Source organism: Patiria miniata, unplaced genomic scaffold, assembly GCF_015706575.1.
Source record: "Patiria miniata isolate m_02_andy unplaced genomic scaffold, ASM1570657v1 HiC_scaffold_7, whole genome shotgun sequence".
Lineage (NCBI taxonomy): Eukaryota > Metazoa > Echinodermata > Asteroidea > Valvatida > Asterinidae > Patiria > Patiria miniata.
This window is the reverse complement of record NW_024037074.1, coordinates 15,674,523-15,699,241: the sequence shown is the minus strand read 5'-3', so window position 1 is coordinate 15,699,241 and position 24,719 is coordinate 15,674,523. Positions and strand designations below refer to the sequence as shown.

The 24,719-nt window shown below is 40.1% G+C and overlaps 1 protein-coding gene across 1 annotated transcript in view; it reads left to right on the top strand.

The window, feature by feature from the left end:
• The first annotated feature begins 2,914 nt into the window (after nucleotides 1-2,914).
• LOC119746142 (adenomatous polyposis coli protein-like) overlaps nucleotides 2,915-24,719 on the top strand; it is a 33,668-nt gene continuing 11,863 nt past the window's right edge. The window contains exons 1-8 of the mRNA XM_038222946.1: nucleotides 2,915-3,032; nucleotides 13,535-13,643; nucleotides 18,049-18,249; nucleotides 20,999-21,496; nucleotides 21,973-22,090; nucleotides 22,296-22,538; nucleotides 22,709-22,792; nucleotides 23,266-24,551. Coding sequence (XP_038078874.1) covers nucleotides 18,067-18,249; nucleotides 20,999-21,496; nucleotides 21,973-22,090; nucleotides 22,296-22,538; nucleotides 22,709-22,792; nucleotides 23,266-24,551 — 2,412 coding nt within the window. The 5' untranslated portion in view covers nucleotides 2,915-3,032; nucleotides 13,535-13,643; nucleotides 18,049-18,066. The remainder of the gene's footprint in view (nucleotides 3,033-13,534; nucleotides 13,644-18,048; nucleotides 18,250-20,998; nucleotides 21,497-21,972; nucleotides 22,091-22,295; nucleotides 22,539-22,708; nucleotides 22,793-23,265; nucleotides 24,552-24,719) is intronic.

The window sequence follows — 24,719 nt, the reverse complement described above, 5'->3', positions numbered from 1 at the left end:
AAAGGCAAACATAGCTGATTCCATAAACGGTGAACATGTACAAATTTACATATGGAATTGTGATTATATTTCAAGTTACATGCATGTAAAGCGTTTTCCAAATGTCCACACAAGTCATGCTAATAAGCACACAGTTTATGCATGATTTCCATTGCCGGGGTAAAGTCCTCCTATTTTCCTGAGGAAGTTTACACTGCAGAATTTTCCACTCTGCCTCAGACTCATACCCCGCCTAATCAATCTTGATGAAATCTTTCAGAGCACCCCCCCCCCCCCCCAGGCACTGACAGACCTGACAGCACAAACATACACATAGTCCTTTCTCCTCGCCTCACAAATTATTTGGGATTGTGTCGCTAATTTAATCAATCTTTCTCTTTGTATCCACTAAAAAAAAAAACATTAAAAAAAAATCTTCTCAACACACTTCCTGTTACTTTCCTGCAGTAGGAAATTAAAGTGGTGTTGCTTTATGTATACATGAAAAAAAATAATAAAGCCATCTCCTTTATCCCGCGATGTGGCTAAATCTCCTTCATCTGCAACAATAACAGAATGTGTCTGCTCTCTCCAAGATTCACAACCTCGGTCGTTAGAATAACAATGTCAGCATTTACAGGACGTATTTCTCCTGGGAATAAGGGTCGTGTCATCTGAAACCTAGAGAGGATCAAAAAATTTCCAGATGGCAACGTGCCCGATACCCAATGCCCGCAAGTTGCCGCTGCGATTTCTTAGCGTGATTACTAATGCGTAAATATGTCTCCGTTTTTCTATCCTTCTGATCAAGAATTGATAAGATCTAGGGAGGTATAATTTTTTTTTTTCAACTCATCAGGGAAATATGACGAGAAACAATATTTGCTTTCTACCAGGGCTTCCATCGAGAATCAATTCTGGACACAGTTGTATTTGAAATTAAACGTTGAAGGATTTTGGCATGCGAACATCAGGTGAACAGATTAAATTCTTGCAACTTTGATGACTGAAGATTAGGGCCCACGCACTTTTTTTCAATCCATTTTTTCTCCCATCTGGATTTAAGTTACTTGGGACCCAAGGTATGATGCTAGGCCAAAACAAAAGGGGGAGGAGCATGAGCAAAATTAGTGGAGGGTGACCGATTCTGTAGGACTTCACCTTAAGAAACCTTTTTAAAAAATCAGGAAAATGTAACTTTTATTTTGAATATTTATTAGAATTACATGAACTTAAAATTTATGTTACATTATACAAAAATTCCCAGCAAAATTTTGAAACATTAAAAATATGAAACTCCTAAAATTAGACTTTTAAAGTCAGTTAATCTTTAGTTAGACCTATGTATGACTGGAAAACCATTTTTCAAGAACCATGAAACACAAGGTACAAATACACATATTGTGCGCAGGGACTTGCACAAAGACACATTTGTGATTTGCAATTCTAGTCCCCATATATCCATTCAAGTTGCGATTAGCGACCTTGCTAACACAGGATTGGCTGACCCCAATTGACCTTTCCCTGGTCTTTTGACTCACAGTGTGATCAATTTCATCCAGTTTGGCCGTACAGTACTGGATACATTATAGCACCCTTAGGCCTGGCATATTTTCTGGTATCTGCCAAAAAAACTATGTTTCTAATTTATTTATTGCATCGTATTTGAGTTACTGAACCAAATTTGGTGGAGTGTGAATATTTAGTTTTCCCCAAGTGATATTGTTTTTACAATGTACATGTACCATCTCTACTCGTTGTAGGAGGTACATTGTATGTTATGATCTGTCGTACAAATTTATTCATGGTGTATTTCCCTGCCTCTGCTCTGTAAAATTGTTATTTCCCGGCCCCAATCTTTATGCTTACTATTCATGGAATGCAAACAAATTCACGTACATATCCTGTTGCTCGAAGGAAACACTGTGTAAAACCAATATTCTTGGGCAATTCACACTCCAAATTTCATCACCACTCAACAGTCGAAATGTCTCTGTGCTGTAATTAAGCCACACCAACTCATCAGACAGGATCATGAATAATTCATATATCCGGTCATTTGCTACATGTACGGTCCATGTGTAACCACAATCAGCTCTTATCCTACACTGCTCTGTGTGTGGTGAGTCTAGGATGCAGGGAGGTCGCTGCTTATGCCGCTGAGGAGGATCTTCCATAATCATCTTCCTCCCTTCTCCCTACGTCACCGGGCAGCCGTCTTTCACCACAGATGCATATGATTCAGGGTTAGTCTCTCCGACTCCCTCATCTGTAATTTTCTTTTTATCTTCTCTGCTTCGTCTGTTGGGTAGTAGATGAACTCTCTATCACTGTCGGAGAAACCGACGACACAAGCTGTGCCTGTCTGTGTACAGACTGCTCTCTCTCTTTCTCTTGGGGCCCTTTGAGGATATTGCTGTGTGTGTACAGCGTCTGGGCACAGCGTATTAATTTTTGACAGACATTCGGACCGGAACTGAAACGGGCTGTTTTGCAACTGCTTCATGGTCGTTCCAGGCAATCTGGGGAAAGGGAAAGTTGACGAAGTCCTGTTTGTAATTGAAGATGTTTGGATCGTAGAATTCTTTTTTTAATTTGGAAGGAGACGTCGCCTTAATTTTTGGAAGGTTGATAATGGTTGGCAGCAGTAAGTGTGTATTGCGTGCTGTGCATTCTTTGGGACGGGAATTTCAAATCGATGTCACCTTGGAGAATGCAGATTCACATATGGCGAGTTTGGAGGAACGTGTGTAAGGCATGGAAGGATGGTTTATAGATTTGGAGCGTCACGTCTGTGCGTCAGTGGAGTGTAACGGATGGTCAACGCATCGCTGATTTTGACGTGAGTGGATTTGACGAATTGGCGGAGATGTTAGTTATAGTCAAGACTGGTGCTTAATACGGCACATTGTAGGACAGACATCATGAAAAGACGGCTTCTCTGAACATGCTGGTCTTTGGATTGATACTGACATCATCAACGATAGGAATGATCCATCTCAGAATGATACATTGATAGCACAAGCTGTGCCAAGCATCACTGAGTTGTGGAGGTAAGTCTGAAGCATGAATTTATTTTCAAATTGTACATTTCCTTTGTCAGTGTATGTAAATTTCTATCATGTAACAAAACGTACATAACGTACGAATTTCAACTAAGCAATTAGGATGATTACTTAAGCATTACTGACTGTCATTGCCCCCTTGCTTCTGATAGTTGATGCCTTTCTTATACAGTTGCTTAGCAAATCTGGAGTGCTGACACACGAACATGTACATACGGCTACTCCCATCATCTTATGTTGTTTATGTTGCTGCTGATACATATGGAATGCGTGCCATTCTCCTCTCCCCCCCCCCCCCCCCCCCCTTCTCCCCCCCCCCACCCCCCACACTACAATCAATACCACGTCAATGGAATTTTGTCGCTGTTACGGTCACTGACGAGACAGCATCTCCATGTACCATCTTCAGCTATGCAGGGAGGGGAAAAATGCTTGTCATCTTGTGAACGCTCGCAGGAATCTTGTTAAGATATGAGTGGAGGCTCGTTCAGAAATTTCAAGGCCCCTGCTTGATGTTACATATAACTGCTGCTAAGAATAGGTGTCGGCACTTTCTTTTGAATATTTTGACAACTGACACATACCATAAATTTACATTTAAAAAAAAAAATTATGTTTTTTTTCTTCATATCCTTAAAATCCTTGGGGATGACTACATGTATACACACATTTAAATGATAAGTAATTGTAATTCATCAGAGCGAATTCAGGAATTTAATCTAGAAATTTTAAATTTTGACACTTTTGTGTATGGTTTAAAGTCATACAGTATACATTTGTTTAAACAAGCACCATTGTCAACCAATGATAATCATTTCACAGCGAATCAAATACAGCATTTTACTGTTTCTTGGTTTTTGGGTTGGTGGTTTTTTTTTGGGGGGGGGGTTTGGTTTGTGATTTTCTTTTCTTTTCTGTGAGGGGGGTGTTTTTATTTTTGGGGGGTGGGGTATACAAGTCTGAGTACCTGCACATGTGTTGAAGCAACCTTTTGTAATATTGGTATACAGGTACATGTACGTATATCAGTTTCTCAAGCTTATAATTCACCGACGTTCTAAATTACGTCTGTAAACGGCACAAAGTCAATATTCAAAGTCGTAGGAAAACATTTATCACCACATTCCAACCTTTTTAATTGCAGCAAAAAATTGAAGCATTTGTGGTGTTTTGCCACCAGGTACATGTATCTGATCAAAAACCTTTCAGACTTCTCCATGCAAATGTATCCAGTTACCCTCTGCCAATCCCCCGTCAGTAAATAATAAATGGCGCAATTCACGCACGCGTTATTTTGTTCTTCCTCCGATTGGCAGAAGGAGGTTTTTATTCATCTGTGAATGGGGTCAGGGGAATACATTTGCGGAAAGACAGACTTGCAGGTGTTAGGTTCGTATTGTGGTGCTCGACGTTGTGGAGACTTTGAGTGATCATGACAGTCTGCTGTGCATTTCAGCATGTATCGGTACACTGTATTTGGGACTATGAGGATTACTCCATGTTTAATTATACATGTTAAATAGTACTTTGCATAGTGGTGCAGTGTTCAAGTGCAATGTACATGTACCTTGATGTTGGTTTTTGTGTTCTTGTAGAGTACACAAAGCTCAGTTCTACAGATCTACAGTTTAAAAAGTATTCATAAATTAGCCAACGAACAAAATAGAGTTTTCCGGACGAAATGCATTCTGCAGGTTTGAATCTCTGTTCAACCTAAAATTGAAAGAAATCTCAGTGGTGTTGTTCTGTTGACACAAGATTTGGACGTTATTTAGAAGTAAACTGCTGAGTGTTACAGGAATTGAACATTTTTACAGTTTTTAAGAACTGTCAGGCTTTATGGTTAGTGTTTCTTTAAAACAATGTTTTTAAAACTTATATTAAGTAACAAGATCTGTGGAATTGAATTTATTGCCATTTGAGAAATGACAAATATTAAACTCTTTGCACTTCCTACTATTTGCAATCATGAACAGCAGTGGGAATTTTTCTCAGAAAAGTGAATGAGTGACACATGACTGGACCTTTCATTGATTTCTCAGAATAGATCTTCCCATCTCGTGGGTACTGGATGTACATGAGTGCATCCCCCCCCCCATCCCCACATCACTCTGACTATTGCCACGGCAACCCTGACTCATCCCCTGATGCACTCGCACACAGTCTCTCATGGATCCTTACGATGCAGTATGGATGCCCGCATCGCACTTGTCTTCATCTTATCAGGCCCGGAAAAGTATTATTGTCCTCCCTGGGCCAGCCACAGCAATAATCATGTTTAAGGTATCTTTCCTCTGCAGTATTTGTCAATTTCTTTTTTCTTTTTTTTTCTTTTTAATAAAAATGATAAAGTTCTTGGTAACAAAGATAATGAATAATATTGGGGGTTTTATTAAATTCAGTCCAGTCAATCTGAATTAGGCCCTTACTTCCTCTTATTTACAAAGTTGATGTAAAAAAAAAAAAAAAAATGTTTATATCAAGTTCAGTTTTTATGGATTCTTTTGTCTCTCAACTTCTTTTGGGAACTTGATTGTGTAAATCTTCAAAACAAAAATTACGCATGACTTTTATCTTACCTTTAACCGACACCTGTCACTTAAAACAAAATCAAATTTGTCCATGGCCCCGATGAGCAGGTCAATTGATTTGATAGGCAGAGGTAAAAAAAAAAAAAAAAAAAGACTGTTAAATGAAGCCAGTTGAGGCTGTGAAGGGACTATATCTAGCTGGAATATCAACCATCCCAAGATCTATAAATTGCAAATGCAATCTGATGGATTCAATATTGCCTTCGCCTGACCCACCAAATCATCTAATTTGTGTAGCATTTACATTGACAGGGCACCCTCTCCATATTGACATTCTCTATGAATGCCCATGTACTGTAAATACATTTTGATCAGAAAACCTGAAGCAGTTTGCATTGTACAGTACGTGGGTCGTCTTATTTATAAGGGGTCCACGTTTTTTTCCTGTCCCTGTTACTTCTGACATTTATGATTTTATAGCTCTGATACATACTACTTAATGCAGTCATCCTCCAAGAGTGATTAGCATAGCAAACTACATGTACCTACCAGTCCCTACAAATGAACCTGTAACAAATTAAAAATTGTTTGAAGTTAATCTTATACTTATAGAATGACCCACGTGCATACTGGTACATTGTACATCAATAAATGATTAGGCGCGGACATTTTTGATAGTGATTTATATGACAAAATGCCACAGTCCTCTAATTTATTTTCCTGGCTATAACTCCTCTTTAATTTTTCTTGTGCTTTTTAATAATGTTTGACATTTATAACTAATTAAAAACAAAAAATCCATAAATGTATGTCTTACTTAAATTAAGACATATGCAAGTTCCAAAGGAAATCGAATTGAACTTCACATTAATTTCAAAAGAAAATCCTACATTTAACAAACTGTCAAACGCAAGAACTGTTTATGAGAGGGAGAGGTATCTTTGGAAATATTGACATTTTTGCTCACACATATTCTTAATTTGATGGGACACCTCCATCTGCAACTCGGCCATAAATTCAGAAACCAATCAAAGTATCGCTGTCTCCTTCCAAGATCAGTTCCTGAGCTGAGTCACCAAGATTGATAATCTTCTTCAAGCTCATCCTTGTCCTTCTCTGCTTTCCTTTGAAGCTGTTTCCTCTCATCCGCAACGAAACCATTTGTCTTAATTTTGATAGCTGTCACTCTGCTCGTAAAGATTTTTCATTTTGATGAAAAATTGTTTTCTGTTGCTGAACCCAGGGAATACTGGTCATACATCATGTTTTTCTTCTGATAAAGGTTCTATGGATTAAAGTGGTTTCGTAAAAAAAAATTCAGGCGAGCAAGTGAAATGTTCGGAAATGTTCAGGAAAATATACTTGTACCAGTACATCAAGTCAGTGTTAGCTCAAACATTCCTATCTACTGGTACTGCCAGTGTTCTTCAGCAGACTCAATTTTTATCTTGTGAGAAATTCTCAACTTGTCTACTTTCTTTTACAAGAAAACTGTTTTAAATTTCTTTTTATCCACAATGTATTTTTGGGAGTGAGCAACCTTCTGAAAAAACAAAGCATATATTTTGGGTTACTTTTGTGCACAAATAGATCCACCCTACAATTATAGACTGGTTCCCAGGTCCCTACTTTATCAAATATGATAGGGGGGGGGGGGGGTGAGACTGGGCCACAAATAATTTGAAATTTACAAATTTATTCCACAACTAAAACATGGGCCAAAATTTTCGTACTACATGTATGTCTCATTCAAATGTTGGTAACTTTTGTATAGTTAAAAAAAAGAGCAATTAAAAATAATGCATAATTGGGATGAAATTTAAAAAAAAATTAAAAAAATGGACGGGTCATCTTAAACTGCCATCACCAATCTGTCAGACCAACTATTGGGACTGGCCATCCAATTAATTGACCGGTTCGCTGACCCAACCAATCAACCAAATGATTGCCCTCCATGAACGATGCAAACCGCCAGACACCAGGTTGAAACTAATTGCACTATTGATTACATAAATTGGGATTGTTTTTTTTTTCCAAGTTGAAATTGTCATACATTTGGATCTACAAACATAGAGAGCCTATGTATACATGTATGTATGCCAGTAATTTTGTGTTTTGTAGTAGAAGGTTGTATTTAAAAAAGTTCATTAGAACCTGATCTTCTGAATTTTTCTGAAGTTGGAAAGAGCATTCTCTGAAAAAAATGGAGAATAATGTGCTAGCTAGACTCGGGTCTCTGTCAAATACTGCCCCTGAGTGTATTGCAGGTTTCGATACAACCCTGAATTTTTGATCTTGGATTTGAGCAAATTATTACAATCCGAAGCCAATGTCATTGATCTGATTAGCACAGACATTTTCAAGCACCAAACAAAGTCTACTGGGTAAAAACAAGTTAGCAGCCAAAATATACATTTACTGTGTTGTGTTGCATGTGACTTGCTATTGTCCGGTTTTTTGGTGGGTTTTTTTTTTTGGCTAATAAGCAAAATGTGGGCGGAGCTGTTAAGTTTCCCACCCCTTCAAATTAATGGCCAGTAAACTGGAGAGGCTTCTATTCACTGTGGACGTGGTACATGTACCGGTATGTTGTATACCCTGTGAACAAGCATCCACAAAGTAATCCTCATGGTTTCAAGTACCGCAGATCAATCCAAAGAAACGAGAGAATACCAACGCGGCCCCACTAGCTAAATAATTACCGTCTGGTCCCCAGTCAGTTGATACATAGGCATGTGCCTGATTGGTCACGATGGGGACCGGTGATGGCTGGTTTACACATACCGCAGATTATCGCTGCATCAATCAGCAGTTTATCTGCCATACGGTGCATGTATGTTTATTCACGTCTTTGTCGCAACCGACGTGGTAGTGCCGTTTGGATGTTAAAGAAGTTTGTGTGAGAAGTCAGCGTGGTATTTTCATGTTCTGTACTGTACGGGCATGACTCTTCGGTGCATGACATTGAGTCTATGTTTACGGAAACATGGTGTATGAATACCGGTACATGTGGAATGTTTTAAGTGTGAGTTTGTGGGTGTGGTGGACAAAATCACCTCCGAATATGGAAAGTAGCGGCAGCAGTTAGTACCGGTAGGTACCGGGTACTTCCAAAAGTAGTTGTGAACTTCTGCCGTTTTCTCGCAATCAGATTTGAGGTCAGAGACCATTTTTGAAAGCATTTGAAACATATACAATAATTCCTTTGTCAATTTTGTATTTTTTGTAAAACATGCGTTGATTTTGTAGTTCTGTCTAAAAAATGGACATGTTTACACAGTTTGGAGTAAAATAGCGGAATTCTTATTGAAGAATTGAATAAGAGTTGAAGAGTTTATATGATGCACCCGGAGTCTTGAAATTACATTGCATTCTGTTTACTCCCAACTTGCGTTGACCTGTGACAAGCCATGTGTTTTCTCGGAACATTTTGTTGTTTTGTCCCGCCTCTGTCTGGAACCCTGATCATTAATGTAATGTTACCACTGCTGACTCAACTATACCACCTGGGCTGGGGCGACCAAACAAGTCAAATTTGTGACCGAGGAACTGGAGAAATTGGATAATGAGGCCTCTGCTGTTGAACAACTGATGCTCAAAGAAAATCGTTGGGTGTAGTGAATGTCATGTTGATCCAGACCTATTCTTGAAGTACAGTGCCAGGTTTATTTCGAAATTTTTCATTTCTTGCGTGCATGTGCTGTCCTTTAATCTTCACAACTTGGGAAGGAAGACACATATATTTACCAATATGTACATTATTTATTTATAAATAAATTTTGGAAATTTAAGGATTTTTTTTTTTTACAAAATTAGGTCGTCAGCAATTATCATTCACTGGTTGTGGACAAATCACATGTATGTAGGCCCCTACCAGATTTTGACGATTACATTCACATACTGTCATGATTTTATTTTATATTAATTATCACAGGAGAAAAAATGAACTACTGTAGAGTTAAGTCCTTTTATTCCCTGCAGAGAACATCCTTTTTCCGCCCCTTTTTAAAAAATTAATGACCGTTCCATACATGTCTTCCTGGATTTTGTCGGAAAAGGGTTGAAAAATGCATGTCATGCTCATTAAAACAAAAAAGCATACCGGTACATGTATGTGTGCAGTACCATAGAATTAGAACGGAGACACAAACAAAAAATTAGGCTGCCAAAAGGAGGTGTGACGTGTGGCAGTATCAGATAGCATTCCAGAGAATTCTTAATGAAATTGTATCTGGTTCAGTAATTTTCATCTGGGAAGGTGTCTGGGAGGTTTCTGTAGCAGAATGGGGAAATTGTGAGATGAGGAGAGTGAGGACTGGGCACGTGAGTCACTTTTAGCTTCGGGGCTTCGGTCCGCAGCAACTGCAAAATGGCAAGATGGAAAGATGGTTGACCAGTGCTGTGAGGGTGTGCAGCTGGTATATTATAGAGTTATGAGGCTGTACAATTGAAAGCTTAGCGCAAATATTTGTGAAATTGATTTTTAGTATCCTAGGGATGTGGACAAACCCTGAGGAAAGACGCATTGCTAGACTGTTGGATGCTATGGATTTTTTTCGGCCAGAATTTAATAAGATCAGAACTCTTTCCATTTTTACTTTTGTTTCCTTCCTTGGCCTTGTAATTATCTTCAACTGTTAAGGATTAAACTGGTAAGGTTCTTTGGAGAATGGATGGTTAATTCAAAAAAATGTAGCCAAGTTTCTAAAGGAAATTCTTTTTGGAAAGATATTTGAAAAAAAAAATCAGATTTTTTTCTCAATTTTTTTTTAGAAAAATTGAGCTTGTAAATGCAGTTAACCTTTTTTCCAGGAATTTGTGAAATTTTTGTGTTTTTTTGTTATAAAAATGTGGTCCTCCAAATTTCATTTGTGTTTATCTTCCTATTTTGCCTCCCCCTGTCTAGAACCCTGACTACATAGTGTACCGGTAGATCTAAATCATAATGGGCTTCAACTATTCATGCATTGATAATAATGCCCATACGTTACCCACTATATTTTTAGCAATATTTTCCAAAGCGCGATAATCGGCCCTGTCATCTGTTTTTTCCTCCCCAAGATTAAATTACAGTCTCCCTGTTTCTTTACAACTTCCCCTTTCCAACTCCTCTTATCTTTTCCCCACTCTTTCCCTCATCTCCGAGTTTTATCCAATCTCTCCGGCTGTCAACTCTGTTTTCTATTTCATCACGACGGACAAGAAACTCAAGTACAACATTTTTTTTTAGATTGATTACTGGGTTCAAATTGAGACCATACGAAGTGGCTTGTCATTTGAAGAACACGTGCATGTCCTGAAAAAGCATTTGGGGAGTTCTGTGATCGCAATAATCATTTATGGGATCACAGCCCCACTCAATTTCAAGAACGTCCTGGAAAACTCTTCAAGAAGATATGAAAAAAAATCATATTCCCTGAAGAAAATGCCCAGCTGACAAGAAATTTGAATAATGCGGTTTTGATCGCAGTTTAATTGGCGATGCCTCCGCAAGGGCCCAGCATCATGATTTTCACATTAACCTCTTAGTCGGCCAAGAGTTTCTTGGGTATGGTCTGTAGGAGATCAATACCGATATTCTAATTGATATGATTTCCAGATGTTGTTATTCCCCCCCCCCCATCCCCCCCCCCCCCAGCATTCTATCGGTGACTGTGACAGTTAACCACTAGTTATTGCAATTGTTTCATTAATACGGGGCGGTACGTGCATGGCGTGGTTGATGTTGGTACCAGTACTTCTTGAGATGTTGCGGTTTTTGCAATAATATCTGTGACTCACATTATGCCATCGGGTCTCTCCCCTTAGTGAGCTACTACTTTTCCCGAGACCCACTTCTATTTTTTTCCGTGTCGAGAATTGATTTCCTTGGGCTTGCTGTAGCTGTATTCTGCATGGATAGAGCATTTTCCACTCAAGGAATTTAGTCGCAAGCAGGCCCTGTGAGGTGATTTCCTTCACTCGAAGGTAGGAAATGAAGTTGTACTGGGAATTGGGGACAACTATTAGACTTCTGCTCCCTATCACTCAAAGAAGATTGCAGGATATGCTTACATGTACTACGAGAATTGATCGGGAGTGCATATTAAACAGAATTGATCGGGCACATGTAGATGTGGCATCCACTCGGGATCTGTGCTTGGTAAAGGACATCACTCTCAAGTAACTTTTGAGCAGTAATTTCTTGGATGTTAGCTGGAATAGATGAGGATGTGAACTCATTTGGCTGCCGAGCTATTCATCTCTGCAAGCATACGTGGACATCACCAGTGTCCTTTGTCACGAATGTCCCAGCTCATCATGGGAATGTAATGTAACCCAGATGAGGCTGCAATGCTTGAGTGAACTCCTCTCATTTATTTGTTCAGGATTGTGATTTTTTTTAACATCTGGCAAAAAAACATGAATGAAGATACCTTACTACACATCAGAACTTATTTATTCTCTTGAGGAGAAAGAAAGCCTCAGAAACTGACTTTTGAAAAAAACCTCGAAGGGGGGGGGGGGACTGACAACAACATCTATATGGTAACTTCGTGGAAATTGGACTGGGGTCACCAGAGGGTAAAGATAAAAGGTGAAGTTCTTCTAAGCCAACCTGATTAGCATATAATTGTTTCTTGCGGCTTTATTCTCTTTCTTTCTTTTTTTAATTTAGAGCCAGTGATTCTGTCAAACACATCCAAATTCCAAACACATTTTCCAAAAATGCAAAATTCTGTATCAGCCACAATTAAGTTTGGTTTAAAAAATGTGTCTGACCTGCATTCATCACACAAAAAGGAGCTCCCATCACACAATTTGGCAAGAAAAGGCCATAAAAGTTTGCTTCAAATCACCAGTTTGGTTCCGAAATGTACTAATGCCTAATATTTACATGTTCACGTGCATGTACATGTACATGTAGGTATCACTTTAATACTAAAATTACAGTTTTTACATCAAAGGCTGACTCACAAAGTTCAATTTACTGATGCGTAGTTGAGTTGATGGATATTTCTGGGGAGTAGAGAGAGACGGAGAGTTTCTATTCTGATGAACCTGTATCAGATCAGTACTCTACTATTATTGAAGCGCTATTGTGTGTATAATCTGGAGCTCATTATCCAAGTGAGTAAAAGCTCTGAGGGATTATGTTCTTGTCACAAACAGGCCTCCATAATCCATCATTACTAGGTTCCTCCCTTCAAACACAGGCCCTTCCTGTTCCTGGTCCTGCCAAGCTTTCTCTGGAGAGGCTCTGTTACTGTTTGGCCTGGGGCTTCCATCTCATAAAAGGAGAGAGAAAGGGGGGGGGGTGGATGGAGGAACCAGTTGAGACAATCCACAGTGGAGTCTTTACTCATATTTAACTTAACGTCTGGCCCAGGAACAAAATTGTTAGTGTATTTACATTCTCAAGCAGATCTGTGTGGAGTTTTGCTGATGAAAAGCTTCCTTCAATCAGTGATTAAGGAGTAGTTTTCTTACAGGTTATCCATGATGGTATTTTTAGTTGCAGTTTGTTTAAAAAAAAACAACTGAACATTTTCAAAAGTTGTTGTTGTACTGTTGTGTTGTAGCGTTTCTTTGTTTTCACCCTGATATTCTAAATGGCACAGAACGCAGGTTGATTAGCAGATTGGAAGATTTACTGCTCGTCATGAATGTATTTTTTGCCTCCTCAATTGGTATAAGCTTACAGATGAACTCCATTTGTAAATAGCAGCTTTGCTGAATGGTGACAAAAGGTACCGTGTACCGGTAGTTTAATAAAGTATTACTGAGCAGAATTACTTTGAAACATAAAACGGCTGAGAGTTCTCTGTTGTTGAGCAACTTGTATGAATTCATATCTGATTTGAACAGGCTGTCTCTGTCAAATTGATTAAATCATAGTTAAATATAGAGAGCTAAGGGTTGAGCTGTACTTTTTTTTAAACTGTAGCCTGTGTGTCTTTTCTTCCCGTTTGCCTGCAGGATTCTGTTGTTGACGGAGCAAGACAGCGAGGAGAAACTGAAGACATGGTACTTTTCTCAACTTCAGACCCTCAAGCAACACATTGACCAGCTGCCCATCACAGAGAACGTAAGTCAGAGGAACGGGACAGGTGGGACGGAAATCATCTTCCAAATTTTTATTTTGGTATGATGGTATTTGACATCGGGGAGGTGTATATTCAATTACACAAGCTTACTCGGGTGGGAATCGAACCTAAAACCTCCTGCTTGTTAGTATGATGGGTATTCATTGTTTTCAAAATGACTTGTACATTGGTGATGAAGGCCAAAACTCAATATTGAATCGTCTGAAGCCTTGCAAACTAAAATTGCTAAATGATTCAGGGTGAACAGCATCGTGAAAATTTAAGAAAAACAAAACCCTGTCCGTAAAAATCCAAATCTCTTTGTGGAATGTACAAGTTAAAGGCCTTTGCATACATATGGTTTATTCTTCGGGGGCAAATCCTATTTTGACACAGTTGTACGGTACCATATTATAAAAAGGTCGTCACAGGTCATGGACTCACAGCATGTTAATCCAGTTATCTTATTATCGTTTATGGCATGCACATGGACATGCACTTTTACCGACTTAACATTTTATTGCCAGGTCAAGTTTGACATTTAGCTAAAGAGGACAGTTTATATGACAGATTGTATCGCAATTTACAGCTGATCTTCCCTTGCTCTTCAGTGTATTAATTTTTTTCTTTTAACAAATTTTCAATTTGTATTTGTTAAAATGGAAATTTACATTTTTTCTATTTCTGACATTTTCAATTATTGTTGGGCCGCAAATATATCAAAATGTGCAAATTAATTTGTACAATAACAAAAATCTGGGTGGGTTCCTTTGCTTGATGTCTCATTCAAAAGTGAATAACGGGAGTCAGGATGCCGTAGCGGTACTTTCCTCGCCTTCCACCGCTGTGACCCGGGTTTTATTCCTGCCTGGGCCAATATATGGATTGGGTTTTCAGTCCCTACCTACCAGACTTCTCTGTAATTTGATTTTTTTTTTTTCACTTCTGTGTGCCACATACTAGCTTTTTTTTCATGAATATTTCATAAATACCGTCATTTTTATTTTTCAAATCTGGTTGGTTGCACTATCATGAATTCCTGCATGGCATATTCCTTTCTCTGTGAGTGATTTCCTGCTATTTCTAGGTACATGTCTGAATATGGCCATGATATCAGAGGGCAAACTGTTTGTTCTCTGTGACATACATGTAATCTTGGGCAATTTATTTAAGTGTTTAGTGATTAATACACTATGGAACATTATGGAGAATGTTCGTATCATGGGATTTTCCAAGGTGGACTTTTGCACCGTCATCAATCTCGGCCCAATTTCTTGATAGTGCTGCACAAACATACACAAGTTTCTGCTAATGGAACTCTTGTTCATTTCACACGGAGACCATTTACATTGTAAACCCAACCCTGAAAAATACAACAAAACTTTGTGGTGAAACTGTTTCTGATGGATTTTGTTGATCTTTGTTAAGATTTGCGTGTGCTAGCTGCTACAAGGGTAGGTTTTTTTCCATTCACCATAACTAAGGAACTCTCCATAATCCCAATGCTGTAACATACACGAATGAATGCAGAACATGTACAGGTACAGTGTATGCTTAAAGTTTACAGATGTACCGATACATGTACATATGTACGTATTTCTTCCTTTAAGTTTGTATAAACTTTGTTAACCCTAACCGCCCTGAATCCTCCAAAATCCTTTTTGCAAATTGGAGGAATTTGCAGGATTGAGGTTACATGGCAAAAGTGCGTTGCGGATTTTGGAGTACGCACTGTGTCAAGGTCTTGGGCCGGACCTTGTGTTGTTTATGCTCAGCCGTGCATAAATTTAGTCCTTGATTATACTTGACATCCTCCGCACTGCTCCAGGATGTCACTGCCTCTGCCTCAGCCTATTGACAGTCATAGCCGGAGGATTTTGCAGGATTCAGGCAGTGGTCATCCCTCCATGGACCATATTCAAGAAATAACGGAGGAATTTGCAGGATTGAGGCTATATGCTATTTTTCCATGAGGCCAATTGGAGGATTTTGCAGGATTGAGGCTACATCCTAGCAAAAAGGCCTAGGGAGTTAGGGTTAATTAATGTTAGAATTGGGTCATGGCCGCATTTTGAGACAGTCAGCTAAAATGAACCAGTAAACCAAATCTATTTACGGTCATTAGAGCAAACAAAAACACTTTAAAAACATTGCTTCCAATGATGGAATGGTAACAATGATTGGATTACGCATCCCGAGTACAGCATGTTAATTGGCTCAGTCAGGCCGGTTGGAAACACTCCGTGATTACATGGTCGTCTACAGTGCTTTAATTGCCTAGATGTCTGACTGCATGGCACCAGACATCGCTGGTCATTAAACATAAAGGATTAGCATCTGTCAGCATTAATGGATTGATATACAAATGTAGAATAATAATGGCCGGAAATCATAAAGGGGTCTTGCCTTAAAAACATGTAGGGCTGAGCTGAATATCCGGATATCCGAATATTAGATCATCCACCGAATATCCGAACAGCATTTTACCAAATAAAATATTTTAGAAAAATGTGAGCCGTTGTGTGAAGATGACGAAAAAACATTCGTGATGTAATTTTTATTGTTAAGTGGTATTATTGTTTGTCAAATGCAACATTTTGTTGTGGACACCCACTTTACATGTATGATTATAGACTAATTCGGTGACGGCCATTTTCTTAGGTGGCATTAGGCTCATGAGTGTTACGCTCAGGTAGTACGCACACACTCTTTGCTCCTTCAATCAATAGGATTACCAAAAAGTGCGTACGCACCTTGTCTTTAAGAATGCACCTGATTAATCTTGAGCTCCATTGAGGAATATTAGGCCTAATTTGTCAAATATCAGCTAGTCAGCTATCTAGAAAAAATATATCGATGCATGCATGATATTCATAAAAAGTTTTTGCCTCAGTGTTAGTGTTAGAATATTCCATCAAATCCAAGTTTCAATAATCGAATACTTAATTATTCGAAAATGCACAGCACTTGAAACAAGATGCCTTTTTTATTTTTGCCATTTTTCATGATCCATGCCAAACAAACCATGAAGGTTTTTCGAACTTCACAATCATAGATCTGATACTGGCTTACAGCCTACATGTACATGTATGAGATATTGTGGCTGGCTGACATTTTCTTGTCGGACATGTATATTAGCCACATGGAAAGTTGGGTGGCACTTTGATGACTCACAAAAATTTAAAATGTGCATTACCAATCGTAGCGACAACTACTTCATCAGACAACTCCTTCATCAGATGAAGTAGTTGCATCTGATGAAGTAGTTGTTACTACGAAGGCTTGGACACACTTTTAATTTCCGTTAGTCATTAAAGTACCGGTACCGTACTACCTAAATTTTCCATATGTGTTTGCCCGACTATTAAACATGGCTGCCTACCACTTAGCATAATATTAGCCAGCAGGCGCCAATGTGAACCTTATCCAGAGAGTCAGCCCTTGTCATAATCTGAATCCATCATAGAAATGAAACCAGGCTGGCATATGTATTTTACATCACAGGATAACGTTTCACCCAGTGTTTTGTAGCTTGCCATTCAATCCTTGGCCAGAGGGTTTAGTTTTCAAAAGCTATTACTTTTTTTTACTGTTACCAAAAAAAAAAAAAAAAAATCATTTTTTTTTCTTCTGGTTTCGCATAGAATATCCTTTCAATAGAAGTGCTGCTGGATTTAGATCTTCTCTTGTGATATAGATTTTTGAATGAAAAGGGATACCCGTTGAATGGCACGAATTGTTAAATGGCTTAGCTTTTTGGGGAAAGTATTGGGGTTGGGTTTGCAATTCTATTCAGATCCATGTTTTTTCTTTTTGATTGATATTTCATTTATATTAAAAAAAAATTGATTTCAGAGAATGCTGAAGGTTGAATGTTGAGTCAGGGATCAGAAATATTCTTTCAGTCAGAATCACTCCTTTGACAATACGTTAGGGCCAAGTCACATGAGGCAATTTTCAGGGGCAACTTGGAGGCAACCAGATAGACTTCAAGCTAAAAGGAACCCTCAAGGAGAACAAAGTACATTTTCCAACAGGTTATGGAAATGTCATAGAACATTAACAGAATTAAAGTTTGCTTTTGTCGTCCTCTTGGTGATCGCCCAGAACTAAGTTGCCTGTAAATTGCCTTATGTGTCACGGCCCTAAATACACCTAGTACACGCTGATTGTAAATTTCTTATTCCTGTGCGTGACAGCAGTGATGGTGTTCAAGTGTCTGTCCGTCTCTCTTTGTCACTGTTGAGGGTGTGCTAGTGACAGAGAACAACTGTACAACTGCACGATATGTCCCACTCTTGAGAAATCTTCTCTCAACGTGACAGTTTCCACATCAAGGGAGACTAGAGCACTGTTTCTTTTCTCACCATGCCGTTCTTTTTGTTCCCCTTGTCCTTTTTCCTTCAGTACTCCCTCCAGACGGACATGGCACGTCGGCAGCTGGAATACGAGGCCCGGCAGCTGCGGGAGGTCATGCAGCAGCGGCTGGGTGCAGCAGACGACATCGGGGACCGACACGAGGCCCGCATGCAGCGACTCTGCCTGATTGAACGAGAGATGCAGCGGTTACAGCAGCGGCGAGAACGTCTGGAACGAGATGCAGCACAGGTAGGCACAAGTGCAGACGGGTTACTGTAAGCATTGACGACTCCAACATTTGGAGTCAGGATTCCACTCAGTATCGACTCCAAATTGGATGAGATTTGTCAGAAATTCTCCCTGTTTCAGGATTTTATAAGAATTCCTTATTGAAATCTGGAGTGAGATCTTACCATAAAGGTCTGTAGAGAACAAAAGAAAAAGGTATTTAAAAGGCTGCCTTTAGGCAACTACAAACAATTGCCATAGACCCTACTTTGCTCTGGGCCTTCAACGGCCCCAAACCCTCTGCCAATTAATTTATGTATTTTTTTTTTAAATGGAGCCCAAGTCCGATTTCAAGTTTGGAGTATAGTCTGATTGTGATTCGGAGTCGCCTAAAGTCTACATTGTAGATATCATGAATTCTTGCAGATTTAGTTTTTTTAGTTGTGCTAATTATGGACTGTGTGTATTGGCCTACTTAGAACTCCAGTTTGCAGGGCACCGCCTGCGCACACTGGTTCCCATGCAAAAGATAAAAACAGCAAATGTCCGGAACTTTTAGTATTTCCAAATTCAAAAGCCATTTGCAAGCAATTGCAATGGGTGCCCTATGGATAAAGGCTCTCTTTCATTTACTAAAAAATTCTTCACACTTGAGAAAGCCTAATCAATTGGCATTAAAGGAATTTTCAGACTTAACGCCAGATTTTAAATGCGGCATTACTTAATCCCATCCCAACTTGGATGGCATCTTATCCGTTGGATAAAAAGAAAGCGAAGGCTTACTACCCGCGCCTGATTTGCGATCTGGCTTTAATGTGCCTCTCACGTCCGCGTTGCAATTAGTGCTGCAGCCGTGACTCATCTGTGAGCTGTCATTAATTGGGAATTGTCTTGATTGACCACGCAGTGTTGGTAATGTGACCATGACATGTTACATGTACATTGTTGTTCAGCATGTCATGCATTTTAATCTTAAATGTAAAAATGTGTTGATTTATTCGTAGTCTCAATTTATTCTCAAAAAAGAGAGTTTCATAATTCGAAGAAAATCAGAGAATATTATGTTGTATAAACATTGATGCCCTCCCATTTTCTAAAATATTTACTTCACATATTTTTTTTTTTCTCTTTTAAGACATCAAAAATTAGTAGTCAACCAATCTGTTTATGTAACTACCCATACAACTTTTTTTGAAGGGCAAAACCTAATTTGATGTACACATTTTTTTGTTTGTTATCAAAGTGGGAGCCATCTTGCACACAATTTTGAAAGTGAAAATTACCGTACATTAATTACTAATGATATTCAGTGCCAATTCTTCTTGTGTTGACATGATCCACCATCAACTATTTAGTGCTAAAAATAATAACCCCCAATGAATACCACTTCAACCTTCTCTGGGCAAGAGTGCAGATTAGCAATTCAAGCACCTCTCCGAAGATATATCTTAAATATTCATCAATAAACACACATAGTTGGTGACAGAATGCAGGGCTTGCACCTGCCTGCATTCATGTTCTTCCTTTTTCTAGCCTGGAGCTCGGAGGTCTCGTAGCTTGGACTCCAGTGTCAGAACTGTCTGTAATTTTTCCCTTTTGGATCATGTACAGTACATGTATGTACAGTAATATGAAGGGTGATGCTACCTATACTTCTTTGAATTACACCTGTAGGCCGCTTGTCTGTAGAGATTCAGAAATTTTGAGTGTTCAGCTGTTGTTTTTTGGGTCATTCGTTGCTTACAGGTTTAGTGATTGAATAAAATATGCAAACGTAGTGGCACTCCCTTTTCAATGGGATTATCATCTGGTTAACTCTCTTATGTACATATTAAGGCCCAATCGGAAGGTTTTAATTTGGGAATAATGCATCCCAATGGAGGGATATAAATCGCAAAGATAAGCCAATTGTGTATCCTGCAGGAATTCTATACCCCGATTCTGTCCCAATTTTTTTCTAAATGTTTTGTTTTTTTTATCACATGGGATGTATTAAGGCCAAAACTGTTTATCGTCTAGGCACTGGGGAAGGCAGAAGGCAAATTTAATTTAATTTCCCGGTATCACTGTGTGGTTACTCAGTGAAATATCTCTAAGGAGATGCAATGGTTTCCGCATGTAATTGCGGGTCTGCTGGTTTTATTACATTTTTGTTTCGGTTGACGAACTGTTGAGAATAGAGGCAGCTGACACGCAAACGACCTGAGTTCAATAACCGGACTGTCACTATCCATACTGGTACCCTGCCAGGCAGTGAACAATGCAAACAAATTGGAAGTTGGACTGTTAATAATCCCATTGATTAGTGTTGCAACACATTTCTGCTCGCGGCACAGGATTGCTTAAAATTCATTCCTGCATTCATAATGAGTAACAAGTGACAAAGATACATGTAATTCCTTCATGTATTATGCAGCATTGACTTTGTGGAAAATGGTGATGGAAAGAATATTAAATTTACAAATGTATGTGTACGGTTAGATCGGTTTACAAGGGAAAAAAAAACAACCGAAATTGGTCATTTTGCAAAATCCAAATTTTATCTTGAATATAGCAGTGTTTGGTCCATCTACTGCACATAATGGACGCTTTATTATGTTTATGGTTTAGGGCACCAAAAACAATTGAAAATTAGTGGTATCAATTTCTTACCACCTGTTTTCTACAATTGATAATTTTATTCCCAAGACTAAAGCTTATTGTAATCATTAAATTATTGGATTTATACAGAGTAACAGTATAACTATTATTCTTCTCTGGTTTTTAATAGGAAAACGCTGGACACAATGGAAGCAAAGACCACCACAACTCATCTTTAAACGAAACCAACGCTAACGACACCCGCCGCTCCAACTCTCCCAAGCCTAGCACTCACCACACCCCCGAGACCAAACCCAAGGACCCAAAGCATCTCATGAACCACCTGCCCAATGGCATGAATCCTGCAGTCCTCTCAGGTGCCGTCAATTCGGCCGAGAGCGACAGCCCATACGCGCACCTGTCGGCGGACGGAACGGTCCAGCAGATGGTTGGCAGTGAGGGCCATAACAACACTGGGCCAGTCATACCGCCCACCATGCTCCACGGCACGTGGCCATACGTAGGGGGCGCTATGGCCATCCACCAGCGACACGTTATGAAGAGCAGCACCACCAACGCGACATCTTCCTCCTCAGAGCAAGAGACGTCCAGCGTGATGAGCTTCAGCAGTTCGGCGTGCTCGTCGGGGCTGGGTCGGAGGTTACAACCGGGTCAACTTGGTGCCAAGGTCAGTACATGCTAGGGCCCAGTTGCTTTGCACAAAAAAAGGATCAACAAAATAAAAAATTGTTCAACAAAAACATTCTTCTCTGTGCAAATGTGTGTGCTTAGTAGCTCCAGGAATTTCTAATACAGTTAGTTTTAACAGTGAAGACAAAACAATTCCAAAAATGTTGTACAATTTCCACATGTCAACTCCAAATATGTCAGAAATGTTTTACCCATGATCTTTTGACTTGTCGTTGGATGGTATAACACGTGGCAGACATGATACTCATAAATTCTCGAAGGAAATATCAAAGGTTGCACATTAGATCAATGATACAAAATGTTGATAACTGAAGTGTAGTGCAGAATATATGATGTTTTTATTTGGGGGGGGGGTTTGAGGGAGGGGAGGCATTCATCAGCTACATAGTCCAAATACCACTGTTATTTTTTTGTAATGTTTTTGTTATTTTGGTGGGTTTTTTTCGCGTGCAGGTTGAGATGGTATACTCTCTGCTTTCAATGCTTGGAACACACGACAAGGATGATATGTCCCGGACGCTGCTTGCCATGTCTAGTTCACAAGACAGCTGCATTGCTATGAGACAGTCAGGTAGTCACGCGTCTTATTGTCCTTTGATTTAAACTTCATCTCCCTTATTTGCAAGAACAATCTGGAATCCTTCAAATTCTACAACCCTGTAGAAAACCAATTGGTCCTTAACTGATTCTGTGGGGTTTCCTCAGAATGTTTATCAACTTTCTTTAAAAAAAAAATAACGACTCACTCATTTCACTTCTCCATTCCCCAAAACCAGGTTGTCTCCCTCTCTTGATTCAGCTCCTTCACGGTCCAGACAAGGACTCCCTTCTCGGAGAACGCGGCAGTAAAGAGGCTCGCGCCCGTGCTGCCGCCTCCCTCCACAACATAGTCCACTCCCATCCGGAGGAGAGGTGCCGGAAGCAAGAAGCCCGGGTGCTGAGGCTGTTGGAGCAGATCCGGGCCTACTGCGACTCGCTACGGGAGACGGATGGGGAAGAAGCTTCTAAACCTAGCGCTGGTGAGACATCAATTCTTTGGGGGGGGGGGGGGTTGCAAACCTCAGCATCTTTGGTCAGGATGGTGGATACAATTGAACATCAAGTGCATCCAGACGTTTTATCAATTTAGGAAACTGAGTTCATCATTTTTGACAGCGAGATTTAAATGAAAATTGTTCTTTTATTACAGTTGACACCAATCCAGGTCCATCAATGGCTGCTCTCATGAAACTGTCCTTTGATGAGGAACACAGAAGTGCAATATGTCAACTAGGTGAGGATTAATAATCATTTGACACCTCAAAATCATAACTTGTCAGGGGTAACAATTTCTGTTTGTTCTGAATAGGTTCAGCCAATATCTTGAATGTTTTTTAATGGTCTTGATTTCTCAAAATTTGACACTGGTGATGGTAATTATATCTAAAATGAAAAAAAAAATCTTACAATTATTTGGGCAAAATCTCATGTTGATAAACTACAAGGGGAACATCACTTGGTGTGCTAAAATTAATTTTCTGTTTAACAAAGAAGTGGGATTCAAACTTGAAACATCCGAAGAACTGCATTGGTTCATTTGTATCGTGCCTTATCAACTAAAGTTTGGCAGGTTTTGATACCTGTAGGCCTAATTCTTTTTTCTTCGTTCAACAAAAGAATGTAATGATAATATCTTGTTATTGAATTATTGATGGGATGTTAAGTTTAAGTTCAAAACTGGAGACCTTTTCTTTTGTTCTGTTTCAGGTGGGTTGCATGCCATAGCCGATTTGCTGCAAGTGGACTATGAATCGAATGGCAACACGAGTGACCAATATGCCGTAACTGTTCGCCGCTATGCCGGCATGGCTCTCACAAACTTAACGTTTGGTGACGCAGCGAACAAAGCCCTCTTGTGCTCCATGAAGGGCTGCATGCGATCGTTGGTACTCCAGCTGGCCTCAGATAATGAGGACCTGAGGCAGGTGGCCGCCAGTGTCATCCGTAACCTGTCCTGGCGGGCCGACTTGGCTAGCAAGAAGGTCTTAAGAGAGGTCGGTGCAGTGGTGGGCCTCATGAAGTGCGCGCTGGAAGTCGAAAAGGAATCCACACTGAAGAGCACGCTTAGTGCCCTCTGGAACCTCTCGGCCCACTTCACAGAGAACAAGGCTGACATCTGCGCAGTGGAAGGTGCCTTGGAGTTTCTGGTGGCAACGTTGACTTATAAGAGCCCCTCTAGGACGTGGGCCGTGGTGGAGAATGGTGGTGGGATCCTTCGCAATATCTCTAGCCATGTGGCCACTAACGAGGTCTACCGTCAGGTGCTGAGAGACCACAACTGCATGCAGGTGTTACTGCGTCACCTTAAATCCTCCAGTCTGACCATTGTCAGTAATGCCTGCGGGACACTCTGGAACCTCTCAGCCCGGAACAAATACGACCAGGACCTGCTCTGGGAGCTTGGGGCTGTCAGCATGCTTAAGAACCTGGTGCACTCCAAGCACAAAATGATCGCCATGGGCAGCTCAGCAGCCCTTCGGAACCTCATGTCGGCCCGGCCAGACCTCCTGAATGCCAGTGAGAATCACAAGGAGGGCCAACCAACACTGCACGTCCGCAAGCAGCGTGCACTGGAGGCAGAAATCGATAAAAATCTCAGGGAAACGTATTCCAGTATGGAGAAGGACTGCCATGCCATGCAGCGGCGGATACCTGTGCGTAGTCAGCACCGGTCACCCCAGAGTTCAGCTGACTACTCGCCCGTGCCGCAGCGCATTGCGATCTGGAACCCCCAACAGTCGCCCACCCATGAACTGATCTTGAGTCAGCATCGAGAACGCTCACAGTCTCCGACCTCACGGCAGGTGAACTCTAGGGAAGGTGGGCCGGCCCATGCTCCTCACCCCCACCCAAGGGACCAGGACCCTAGGAAGTTATCCTCTGGTCTAGACGTTGAGCACAATCGGGCAGATGATGGCTCCCAGCATTCCTCTAGACCTGGATCCTTAGACAGCAATCATAAACGGCAGATGGGAAGCAGCAGGATTGCTCAGGTGAAGACTCATTCCAAAACTTTTATCAAGCTAACTTGTGTTGAGATTGACAAATAAACACTTTTCCTAACTCCTATGATTGTACCATCCAACTTTTTCGGTATTAAGATTAATTGAGTCAAGATTTCTTCAAACTTCAGATTCGGCTTGATGGTCTGACTTTTTAGT